This window comes from Plodia interpunctella, chromosome 19 (genome assembly GCF_027563975.2).
Source record: "Plodia interpunctella isolate USDA-ARS_2022_Savannah chromosome 19, ilPloInte3.2, whole genome shotgun sequence".
Taxonomy (NCBI): Eukaryota; Metazoa; Arthropoda; class Insecta; order Lepidoptera; family Pyralidae; genus Plodia; species Plodia interpunctella.
In genome coordinates, this window is record NC_071312.1 from 900,431 (window position 1) to 913,657 (window position 13,227).

General features: G+C 37.6%; 1 protein-coding gene across 3 annotated transcripts; it reads right to left on the reverse strand.

Annotated features, from left to right (window-relative positions):
• Positions 1 to 8,444: 8,444 nt before the first annotated feature.
• LOC128678280 (chromatin target of PRMT1 protein-like) lies at positions 8,445 to 13,167 on the reverse strand. Of its 3 annotated transcripts, none has more exons than XM_053759713.2 (5): positions 12,770 to 13,167; positions 12,330 to 12,505; positions 11,606 to 11,683; positions 11,134 to 11,249; positions 8,445 to 10,669 (listed from the first exon to the last, which is right to left on the reverse strand). In XM_053759713.2, exons 1-5 carry the CDS (start codon positions 12,983 to 12,985, stop codon positions 10,521 to 10,523), a joined length of 735 nt encoding a protein of 244 aa, XP_053615688.1. In that variant the 5' UTR covers positions 12,986 to 13,167; the 3' UTR covers positions 8,445 to 10,520. The 3 variants fall into 3 exon arrangements, with proteins under 3 accessions (XP_053615688.1, XP_053615689.1, XP_053615690.1); XM_053759714.2 differs by having other exon boundaries at positions 11,140 to 11,249; positions 12,770 to 13,121; XM_053759715.2 differs by having other exon boundaries at positions 10,530 to 10,669; positions 11,105 to 11,249; positions 12,770 to 13,121.
• Positions 13,168 to 13,227: the final 60 nt, after the last annotated feature.

Here is a 13,227-nt window from a genome sequence, read left to right on the forward strand (position 1 = left end):
TTGGACACTCGGGACAGGCGAGGAGATTAGCCATCGATTGTGGGGAGAAGCCACAATCGCACATGTTCTGAGACTGGTCAAGAATACCCCTCCTAGCCAGAGTGTCTATGCACCGGCTCACTTGTGAAACTACAAATGAAATTCCTTCTGAATAAATTAGCGACATTGTGTTTAATATTAAAATACAAAATTGATGTGCGAAGAAAGCCACACTAATATATGTACAAACTATATTATACCTACATATTGGTAAACATTGGTAAGAATAACAAATATAGTCATTATGTGACGTGATGGACAGACAGACGTCCATTGTCTTCTCATTGGTCTTCTGTACTTTCGTGTTTATTGTTTTGTCCATGTCCCGCTTTTCTTCATAATATTGTACCTCGTTAGGTCGATATTGGTTTTTCAGTAAATAACTTTTAATTACGTTAAATCCTCACCAGTGATGTGTAAACCAGACCATTGCCACCCGTGCATGTCGCACGAGTGTAGGAGGCAACTAAGGGATACATAGCCTTGGCAGCTGATTTCACGGCGTCACAGCTCCGAATGCAACGCGAGGATGAAAGTCGTGATGAGCGATGAGATGCCCCGGAGTTCAGCACAAAAATGTTTGGAAATTTCAGCTGTGAATTTACAAATAAACAACCCTCCTTGGGAATGCTGGTTGGTCTGAGTATGTCCCTTAGTCGCCTGTACGACATCCACGGGAGGATATGGCAAGGTCCTATTCTAGGGTGAAACCATACGACAATGCAAGTCCGAGCGTCATCTTAATATATATTTTCTGAAGGTGATTCCTACTGATCCAATTTGTCATACTCGGCATGAGTAAGACAAATTGGAACAGTAGGACAAACGGCTCAAAAATTTATAACTCGACATACAAGACATTTTAATGTCTAAAGAAACGGTAAATTATTTCCTGTGAACTGTATAGATCAATTTCGCAATATTTAGTTATTTGGCTAGCGTGGGACTTTGCCGTGCTCAATACCAACAGTGGGCTTAAATTATCACCAATACTCTAAAACACTCTGATACACATGTGATTTGTGTACCAAGTGAAAACTACCGCAGTTAAGTGCTAACTGAATTAACAAACTGTACTTTTACATCTTATCCCAATACTCTCATAAATCTTTTGCATATATCTGTGGGATCCGATCGTTGAGTTATTTATTTAGAATTTAGAACTTCACAGGTACTTTTTCACGTCATATTCACAAATGTACTAGCTCTCCGTAACGACCACTGCTGAAAAGAAATGACGAAACCCTTAAACAGTGTTGCAACTTATGATAGGTTGGCCAGAAGGGGTTACCATTTTTATATATACTTATACAAGCTTTCCTTTAGTTTCCCTAGAATGCTAGAGTAAAACGACAGACTCCCCCATAAGGAGCGGAAAAATTTGAATTGTCTACTGGCGTGGTGGTAAATTATGTTAATCCTCCACTGCGAGTAATATATAAATCTGTGGTAGGTATACGTAAATGAAAATGCCTGTTTCCATTGATACTTGGCTCAGTCGGCACCGGTCAGACGTTTAGCGTATTAATGATTTCTACGCAGCGCGTTACGGTACCGCCAGAGTAGTAATATAGTTTGAGAGGCTGGTGACCCATTCTTTTATCTACCATGTGACCATTCAGACAGCTTTTAAATGAACTTTTTTGCAATTTTATTGTAATAAGTTTATACTTATCGTATCATAAAATAGCTTCTTAATCAGACATAAAAATGTTTTGTATTACTAAAATATAAGTAAATTAGAAGAATCTTCAGAAAGTTCTTTGCGATTAACAAATAATTACGTCAAGAAAAATAAATAAACTGAAAAATGCATTGTATTTATTTCATTGTTTGTTGTCAATAAAAATAAAAGGGATATATTTAAAACATAAGATAAATCATATTAAATGATATATAGCGCCATGATAAGCCAGGCATTTCAGTCTAAGAATATTTCCAGACTAATCTGAAACAGATTAACTATTTTTTACCTCAAGCTGAAGGCTGTTTGGTTGGTCAGATAAGTGAATAATTATTATATTGTTGATTTGTATATATAGTATAAAACAACGTCGCCTTCAGCTGTCTGTTTCTAAGCTTTCTTCTTTTAAACCAAGCAATGAATTTTGATGCTATCATACTATTATTATAAAGAGGTAAGCATTTGTGAGTTTGTATGTTTGAGGCGGGTAATCTGCAAAACTACCGAATCGATTTCAAAAATTATTTCATCATTAGAAAGGTATTACATTATCCAAGATTGCTATGGGCTATAAGTATTTTATCTCAAAATTCCCACGGAAGTGAATCCCCGGGCAACATCTAGTCATTTATATTTAGACGATTTATTCCCGTGCGAAGACTCGTATATTTTAGTTAAGAGAATCGTGCACCTAGCTCCCCGACTGGCCGGCAACCTGTTTGGTTACTGTAAACTAAGTCTAACGGACTCTGTTTGATCAGATGTCCAACCGCTCATATCTGAATTGGGTCAATTCTAGTATCGACGCTTCGATCTCTGTTCATTGGGATTTACGTTGAGGAAAACAATGTTTCCATTTTATTACATCTAAGTAATCATCAATCTATACCATAATATCTACTACATATTATATCTCATGCATACTAATGCCGAACTCGGAGACCGACCCGAATGAACGAAGAGTGCGTAGTTTGTATGAGAGTTTTTATTTATCGCAAAGAAAAACCAGCAATGTACGTCGAACCCGCGATAATGTATTGTAGGTATAAATACGCTCTGTTATTATTAACAGACAGCTTTTAGAATTGAAGCGGTGGTGGTGTAATGGTTAAGACCCCCGCCTGTGGATCGAAAGGTTCCAGGTTCGAATCCACTCGTGCCACATGAGTTTGTATACCAATCTGACTCATGTATAGTAGTTTTCATCGACCACCACTTGCTTCCGGTGAAGGAAAACATCGTGAGGAACTGGCACACTGGTTGATTTTTAATTTGTGTGTGAAATGGAGAAGGCAATGGCAAACCACTTCATTAATAATGCCAAGAAAGTTGTTACGTGTGTTTCATTTCACGTAATGACCACGACCCTCAGCTATGAGGAATACGACTATGAAGAAAGAATAAAGACGGCAAACGACCGGCTTTGCGACGACGACGTGTGGTTGCGCCCTAGAAAAGGACCACTCCATATCTCGTGGACGTCGTACGAGGCGACTAAGCGACACAAAGCCTAAACAGCTTATGGGCAATGAGAGCATTCCCAAAGAGTGTTGACGTCAGGCGGGCGGCCGGTTATAAAATTATAGCCAAATCTTATAAATGGATTTTTTTACGCTAACCCTGGGCTTTGGAGCGTTACAGCACAGAATGCAATGAGACGGCAAGAGCGCCAGGAACACCTGATGGAATATAATCACCGTTGCATACGATCAACTGCAATACCATCGAAGGAGCGTTGCCGGCCTTTCAAGAAGTCGACTCGTTTCTCGAAGATTCCAACGTGTTATCGGATCGGGAGTACCGCCGCAATAAAACTCCATGAATTATTATGATTCTCAAAGATTCTCTCCGACAGACAGAGGCACAAGTAGGTACTCTCATCATCATCATCTGCAGCACTGCTCGGCACAGGCCTCCTTCCGTCTCCGCCAACCATCCCTGTCCTGGGCCATCCCTATCCAGTTGTTGCCAGCAATTTCCTTTACATATTAGCTGCCGGATGTCCTACGCTCCGTTTTCCAGTTCTGGGGTACTTTACTCCACCTTCCATCATTCGTTCTAGCCAGGAGATCCGCCCAATTCCATTTTAATGTCGCGGAGTCTGGAGCCCACTCTGGAGTAGGTACTTTATAGTTTATTATATTATTAGTTTCCATGCAGGTCAAAAAAGGTAGGTAGGCATTCAAGGCAGGTAAAATATAGATGCCAGGTGCTTCTCTCCCCACTCATATTGTAAAAGTCAAATATACTTAGAGAATGGTTATAAAAAATACGATTGGCTTCTAACTTGTCACTATTTAATACCAATTCCACACATACAACGAAATCGTGGCTTTATATAAAGAATAAAGACGTGATTCTGTATAATTTTAGTGGTTCTTGCCTTTCGTGTGTCTTTACACTTAGTGTTACTCCTCCACATATATAGATATATGTGTGGCATATATCGATCTAAAACGTAGTGTAAAACGTTGAGGCAGACACCGCTTCGGGCGCCAGTGAAAGTCCTGAATTCCGCGCAGTTTTTACGTGACAAGCGTACAGACTGTGAAATACTAATTTTAGACAATTAAACACGACAGCCTCGATCTTTCTGGAACAAGTATGCGTAGTCGCCGTCGGTCATAGATCAACTGCAGAAAAGAAAATAATCTCTACGCTACATTTTATGAGAAATGTTTAAATTTGACGTGAAAAAGTGTCTGTAAGAAGATAAATGCTTTGAATTACCTATTCTCGCAGTTTGTTGCCTGTAATTTAATTTCGGAGGATACGATAGCTCACGCACATAGGTCATACAAATTTACATATATATATACGCGAGAGATTAGAACCTGAAAAAAGGATTTCCTTTAAATACATATTCAAAATCAAATCATTTATTCAGAAATTATGCCTTCACAGGCACTTTTTCACGTCGTATTCTAAATCAAATGATGTTTACCAATGCTTCAAACTACTAGCATTTCGGAACGACCACTGCTGAGAAGAAATGCCAAAAGAAACTCATTCAAACAGTGTTGGTCCCTATCATGCCAGAACTATTATGTAAGGAACATAATGTAATTTGAGATAAATTTCGCAGCTCCACTTACTTATGAAATAAATACGCGATAAAATAAATCTAGAAAAAACCTAACCTATTATACATTCTGATAGACATAGGTCATAATTTCCCCAAAATGAAATTGGTAAAAATCAACTTGGACGGCGTCACGATATTTTGGAAACCTGGTGAATGAACGTAGAAAAAAGCCGTTTATCGGCTGATTAACATGCTAAGTTGCGTGTGCGCATAGTATGCTACTAGACGGGCAACAGTCTGACCCAAAGTAGACTTATTCAAAACGTGCAGCTAATAACATCAACTGGATTGGATCGTTATTGAATCGCCATCGTTGCGGCATTTTATACAGTTTTGGTTAAAATTTCTTATCAAGCTTATTGTTTTGTCAACGACAACGTTCGTTTAGGAACGTTTCAGTTTTGATCCAAGAATCTGTCGAGCGGAACGATCGAGATTCAGTTGCAATTTAGCATGTTGTATAGTGTAATTTTGTGTCATGTTTCGCGAATTTGTATCGTATTTTTTTGTGCCATCTTGTTTGGTGTCACTGTTCGTAGATTGCCTTTTAGGCGAAGGAACGTTTGTAAGCTACTTTACGCCTAAACATGTACCTACATTAAATGTACTCATATAATGAGGTCTATGTCATGGAATGATTCGAGAATAATCAGGGCCGTAAATTATTTCAGCGACTACATATGTAGGACGTAACGGACGTAACTTCTTAGATTGTTGGTTCAAATCTGGCCCGAAGGACCACAAAGTCCGGAACTTGAATTTGCAATTAGAATTACCTGGTCCTTCGTGTATGAGTGCTATTGATGAGCCGTGCGTTCACTTAATTGAAAATGATTACTTCGGTATAAAATACGTTCAGAAACTGGACAATTTGAAACAGTCCAGACTAGTTGGACAGCTGTAGTTGTTATCTAACGCTCGTAAAGAGAAATTTCCAGTGCCTACAGCCAGACGGATTTTACGCGAATGACGTATGAGTTGACATGGCAACAGCGATTATCGTTATAGCTGTGCGAATGAGAACCCTTCTCTATATCATCAAAATAGATTATTATTAGCTGCGCTCCGAGGCTTGGCTTCCGTGGGAATTTCGGGATAAAAAGTACCGGTATGTGTATATTCCAGGGTATATATTTTATGAGATGTTTGCAATCATGCAAGTTAGATTTCTTCTACTTCCAGCTGTTGTCCTACTGAGTTGAAATTTCCCACGTCGCTTTTCCATGACAATACTTTGGTACAATGATGCTACTTAGATCAATAGTGCATGCGAATGTAAGTATTTTAGTGCCCCTTCATTCTCGCGGCCTAGGTTAATCACCTGTTTGAGATCTGATAGGCTATTGTATATCACAGATATAACATTGAGTTATTATATCTGTGCTATAAATAGCCGCTGCAGTTTTACAAATTTAAACATTATTCCAACTTAAATACATTGTACTTACAAAATGGCGTGTATAATAATATAAATTATTCTCAAGTATCATCGGTAAATCAGTTATTTAATTATCCCGTGTTTTTGTATGATCAAAACGATATAGTGAAGTGTGGATTGCCACATCGCTTTACGGTTCCGTACTTTTGTAAGACCATTTGGCATGAATAATCCATCTTGACGATTCTAGTTAGCATAGCTTGTGTATTTCCTGGAATAGGACTACTCCGTATTCCCCCGTAGATTCGTACGAGGCGATTAAGGGATAACATGTCATGACAGCTGACAGGCAACAACAGCTTTTTTCACAAAGACATTTGGTGACAGGTGGTCGGTCGTAATATCACAGCCAAATCTTTCACGATCCCGAGCTTCATGCCGTTAAGGTCGCGAATGCAGGATTACGCAGGGATAAAACGAGGGTTTCCATATTCAACACGGATCTCTAACAAGCCGGCCATCCGTCATGTCCTTCTGTCGTCGCCCCCCGCGACGGTAACGGAACCCAAGTCCTTACGAGCTTGGATTACAGACTTAATAATATTTTAGAGACGGCACTTTTAAGCTTTATTAATTACAAAATTCCTAAACCACTAACCTACGACCTTTTAAAAGTTCAGGATTTTCTTAATTCGTTTTACAGATCACAGATTCAATCTGGAATGTACTTAGTACCTACGTACCTATTTAAAACAATATTATTTTAAAGTTTATCCCTGTGGTTTATCCTGCCTCTGCGATACTTATAAATAAATCTAAGTATATTAGACAGTGCAAACTATATATAGCCTGACATATGACTTGACCGTTATAGTTTTCAATTACCAATTCACACGCAAAGAAGAAGAGAGAGAGAGAAGCTAGGTTGTTTGTCCAGCAGTCGTTCCGCTGGATGTCGTATACGAGGAAAAAGTCGGTCACAGAAATTGATAGAGAAAGAAGCTGACTATACCTGCAGTGACCTGTGAATAATCGAGCTAAACTACTAATATTATAAATGCAAAAGTTGTGAGGATGTATGTGTGTATGTAGTTATGTTTCACGCAAAATTTGACGGATTGTTATGAAATTTTGTACACGGGTAGAATATAACCTGAAATAACACATGGGTACTTTTATCCCGAAATTACTACGGGAGCGAAGCCCCGGGGCGCAGCTAGTTAGTCTTTAAATGTACGAACTAAATTGCGAACATAGCTTTCACTTTACGTAGAGTATAAAAAGTATAAATCCACCAATAACGAGAAACCCATTTAGCTCACAAATCAAGAAATTTAGCTCACATCACGAAATTTAGCTCACATCAAGAAATTTAGCTCACATCACGAAATTTAGCTCACATCAAAATGCCGCATCTATTCATATCATCAACTCTATGTTACAAGGCAGTTTAAGATTTTGCTAATAAATTGCGCAATCGCGGAGGCCGCCGCGATAGGCCCACACCGAAGTACCGAAATATCGTGGACATTTTGTTTTACCGTTGTTATATTTTCGGCGCTTCTTAGAAGGCTGTAGATCCAGCTGCGCTGTTTACCACCCAGGGTGTTCAGTACAGGATTATAAAAATATTTTGTGAATTCTTTTTACGGTATCTGTTATAAAACAAAACTCATTTTATCAATCCCAAAATCCCAACTAATATACTCGTAAATGTGAAAATAAGTTTGTAACTCTTCACGCTCTATCTACCCAACCCAGAAACCTTGAAAATCTTGAAATTTTGCATACATGTAGTTTGAAGTATAGAGGACATCGGGTACCTTTTATCCCGGAAAATTGACGCGGGCGAAGCCGCAAGCATAAGCTAGTTTTTTTATAAAGCCTTTTTGCAAGCACCTTAAATATCTGTTTCGGTGATTTATTACTATAGTTTGTCGTTTATTCTTCTTTTAATAAGATATTCATCTCTTTTTAGTCGTATTCCACATGGCTGAGGGTCGTCATTACGTGGAATGAAACACACTCACAACAACTTTCTTGGCATTAGTAATGGAGTGGTTTGCCATTGCCTTCTCCATTTCACACACATGTTAATAATAATCAACCTGTGTGCAGGTTTCCTCATACAAATAATTAACTAACTAAAAATCAAATTTACTAAATGTATGCAATGCTCCAAAACAAAAATTAGGTATTGATTCCGTCAATTCCATATCCGGTAAGGGGTGGTTTGCGAACAATTAAATTATACAACATCTATCAATTTTTATATTGTACAATAAACTTCTTACTTACCATTACTATGTACACGTTTGTCACAACTTAAATTATTTTCTTAGTTTTAGTTAATAAAAAACTTTTTTTTATTTAAGATTGTGTAATTAGCAGACTCTTTAGTCTGCTAATTGCACAATCCCAGTGGCTGGAACACTTGCATGCTAGCTGCAGTCGATGTGTTAGTTATAACGTGAAACTGGCATGCAAGTAGACTGAAAGTAATTCGATTGATTTCTACATAAACGGTATTTTTTAAACTTACGCGTAAACAACTGACACATATAAAAATTTGGTAGGCGTATAGTGATTGTTGAGAAACTGAATACTCCAGTTTTGCTGCGACCACGGCGACTGCAAATTCGTTGAAACGTCGGTTACATTAAATATGTGTGCTATATTTCGGTACTATATATGTCAGTTATTTAATCGAGGGTTCGGACGCAGTGCAACATCGTCAGAACAAGAAATAAGGAGCGCTTAAAAATGTATACGACCGTACAAAACTAAATGAGATAGTTCCATACAAATTTCTGGCCCAATCTCATACAAAAAGGCATATTGGTCCTGGCACATGTTTAGAAGTAAAAGAAAAAAGACTAGGATCTCGACATAACGGTATTTTTATTAGCCTTTTATAAAACACGTGAGTTTTAATAGAAAGTAGCAACAACGTGAAAAATGCGCTTTGCACAGAATCCATAATGTCGGCAGCACACTATCGCTGAACTGGGATAGATGCCGACGCGAATGCATGAACATTGCATAGTTTGTATGAGTGCTTTAATTTAACGCAATAAAAAACCAGAATCTGCGAACTGGTCCGCGATAGTGTGGAGCTGGCATAACATATAGTTATTTTATTTCAATCAAAAACAACGTTACTTCGCTCGCTAGGTGGAGCCACCTGGGCGTCCCGAGCGCATGCGCAGAACACAAACGCCTTGATCGTGAATCTTTATCTACACTAACGCCCCTAGCGGCAAATTTGCGATATTACCATTTTTACATAAGCGAATAGCTAATGCCGGCTCCACAACGTCAAATTGTGTAGTCAGCAAATGATTTTTTATAAATTTTTCAGCATAATTTTTTTTTCATTCATATGCTGTATGCCTTTTTCATATATTTTATACAAAAATCAAACATGTTAAAAGATTCAATCTTTTTTTAAATCTTTAACTTTGGCAAAGTTACTTCGTGATCAAATTAGAAACAGTCAACATAGAAAACTTACAAGTATGTTATAAGTAATATAATTTTTCACAAATGTCCAAATTCTTGTGTTGTTTGTAGCACACGATCACTTATAGTGTACAGTAAAAATAAAAAAGTAAAAAGCGTGAGCTTCCGCCCTAAAATAGGACCTCTCTATCCCTTCGTGCATATCTTACGGGGCGACTAAGAGACACATAGTTTTGGCTCCTGAACAAAGAAAGCTGACGGCAAGGCATATAAAATCACAGCTGAATATTCAAAATTTTAAGGTTAACTAACCATTTATTGAATAATAGGCTTTTAGGAGCTAATGCGTCTATATCAAGTAGCATTGAAAGTTCTAGTCAATTCACATATGAAGGCACTTCACTGATTTATTCATTACTTAATTAATTACACGATACAAATGAAACAACTAGAATCACAAACTTCTACTTGTGTTTTACTGATTCTAATTGTATCAGTGATTCTAATACATCATAAGAAGGTAACATATCAACTCTGTTATTTATAAAAAAAAGCTTTTTTTCATAAAAAAGAGCTTTTAAGTTAGATTCCACAATTACTAGATGACATTTGGAGTGAAGAGCTAATGCAAAACCCTCCCTTCGTTTAATACAGGACATGATTTTTTTGCATGTGTTGACCTCTCTGATGACAAGAAAAGCATCTAGCAAAAATGTCACTATTGTAAAAACTTGTTCATGAATTTGAGGGTAAATCAGTTACAGAATGATTTTTGTATTAGGGTGTTTTAAATCTGTTAAAGTTCCTGTCGGACCACTGTCACACAAGTGTATCGCGTACACGAACAACACAGTCACAGCACAGTCCACACTTCACAGTCCTTCGAGCTCCACAGCACTCCTCATGTACTCCTCGAGCTCCCGGTCGAGCGCGGTCTTGGAGCCGGACATGTACTGGTCCAACTGAGCGTCCAGCTCCTCCTTGCTGGGCACTGGCTTCGGAGTTTGGCTGCGGACCATACCTGAACAAGATAAGACTAATATTAACAGAAATATTTGTTTATGAAGTAAAATATAAATGTTTATTGATAAACAAATGTTTATCAATAATACAGAGTTTCACAACTAGTGTGTCAGACTAAATTATGACAAATCAGCTTGCTTCACAATCAGCCCAAACCCTGATCACTGAGCTAAAAATTTCGATTTGCGTGAGCTATCGTGGAAACTGACACATGGAAGTTTAAAAAGTAAAAACTTTGTACAAAAGCAGTTTTCAGATTTTAGATATTTAATGGTTTTTCACTTTAATGCTCATGAAATTTGACATTGTGAATAAGTTCAAATTCCAATTATATATTTGCCTGCAATTATAATTTGAGCTTTAGAGCATAAAGTTACATCTACGAATTTCTTTTTCCTAAATAAAATCTAATGCTCAAGAGCAAAAAGTAAACCTTCGTCTAATTTAGAGAGAGAAGTTAACCTTTACCCCTCCCCCGTCCGCGTCCCTTCTGCAGCCGCATGTTCTGTCCGCGCCGTCGCCCGCGGCCCTGCACTCTGTTAACTCTGCCAGTGTTAATACGACCACCACGGCCGCCCCTGTTGACATACAAAATGCGCTTTCTGAGGAGAGTTTCAATGAACTTTAAGGATATATAATATTGTGATCACAAATTTTTTTAACATATAAATCAAAGCTATTCTTTTAGACAAATATTAAAATAGTATTTCAGAGTTCTTTGAATATAAAATAGATCAGTGAAATCTTTGCAGGGCGTCCTTGTGACATCTTTTTAACATGTGAAAAATGTGAAATCTGAATCTGGTTCTGGTCTGAATCTCTACATACACACAAAGGTGAAACATTCTTAAGTTCCAAGCCATTTCGTGAACTAGTCCATTTGATAATTCGTTTGAATAAAAAATATATAACTATTAATAAAAACTTTGTGTACCAGAATCGTCCGCGGAGCGCGCGTCTCCGGAAGCCGCGCCACGCGCCGCCGCTCACGTTGACGTACGACGCTGATTGGCTGGGGAGGATTGCCACACATAATATTTATTATACAATTAGAGAGCTAAAGGGCTAGTACACCCAAATGAGATAGAAAATTTTCATACAACATCCCATGTCATACAAAGCGACTGTAAGGTGCTAATAGTAAATAACTTTGTCATATCTTTCATTTCACTCATAAAACAACGTGATTTTATTCTTCATAATGTGGCCAGGAAGTTGTATGCATGTATGTATATAGATCAAAAAGAATTATTAACGTTATCAGAGAACGTTCAACAATACCTGATATATGCAACAACTACAGAAGCTGCCTGTCTATTAATCAATAATAAATAATATAAATATTCGGGTGCAAAAAGATCTAAGATTGAAGCTGGAAGATGTATTGATCAGATAAATAATAACTTGCTAAAGCATAGTAAGACATTCACCTTTCAACATAATTGGGTTAGAGGATTAAACATTCTTACAGAAACTAATTATTTTCGAAGTGTGGACACAAATATATGAAAATTAGACTGTTTTGTTTTGTAGAAAATGTGCTGTAAAATAAAAAACGAATCTTAAAAATTTTAATTGCTTATTACACTGACCTCGGGCTTTGAGGTGTCACAGCCTCAAATGCAACAACAACCAAAATAACATAAAAGATAAATTACCTAAGGTTTCCATTGGACTGCCTCCAGTTCAGTCTGTTTTTGATATTTTGGAAATTATGGTAGTTCTGACTAAGGTTGCCATGGCTGTTGGAGCGGCGGAGGCCTGGCAGGCTGCTCTCGCTGCCGAATCTGCGGAGCCGGCCTTGATTCTGGCCTATTCTTTGTCTTAGAGCTTGCTGAAAACAAGGTGGTGATTTAAATATTAAAAATATTCACTAAGTAGTTATTTGAATGTTTTTTATATCTGAATGGTCTGTGTCTGGTAAATAAAAGAAAAGATAGCCCAAGGAAATAAAGATGAGTAGGTAAATCAATGAATGTTCAATAATTTAGGAATATGGAATTCTAAAATTATTGTATAAATTCTCACCCAAGTAAACAGCTTTTTAGGTTATTTTTATGCAAGCTAGTAATAACAAAAAAAAACAAAATGTATTTACCCTTTTTCTTTGCCATTCCAAACTTCTGGCAATCTGTTCTATCAGGTACCTGTTCCTAGCGGTCAGGTTTTGATTATAAACCGATCCATTACTGGGGCGCCTCCGCGGCTGCTGTCTTATGTTCCTCTCTGGAGCCGTCGTAGATGCCAGCAAAGTAAAACGATCGTTTAGCGACATGCTGGTGGCCTGCAAGCCGTGCACCTTTTCTATCACCATGATGATGCCGTCAACAAAACTTCGTGCGTAGAAAACTAGAACATATACTATTTAAACAAAGAAAAAATCTGCCGCAGGTGATAATGTGTACATCAATATACACGGAGAGTCATACTTTACAAATTAAACATCAACAATATTTATGTAATTTGATATATTTTTTTAAAAAGCTGACAGACAACAAGATCTTTCCTCGCGCGCGCATGGATTGGATATTTTTCTGTATTTGGATGCGTTCATTT

Excerpts from the sequence above, each read along its gene's own strand:
- LOC128678280 (XM_053759713.2), bottom strand. The coding sequence starts at position 12,985 with ATGGTGATAGAAAAGGTGCACGGCTTGCAGGCCACCAGCATGTCGCTA. Across the intron at positions 12,506-12,769 it reads TGGAATGGCAAAGAAAAAGG|CAAGCTCTAAGACAAAGAAT; the intron begins GTAAATACATTT and ends CCTTGTTTTCAG. Across the intron at positions 11,684-12,329 it reads CAGTCCAATGGAAACCTTAG|CCAATCAGCGTCGTACGTCA; the intron begins GTAATTTATCTT and ends AATCCTCCCCAG.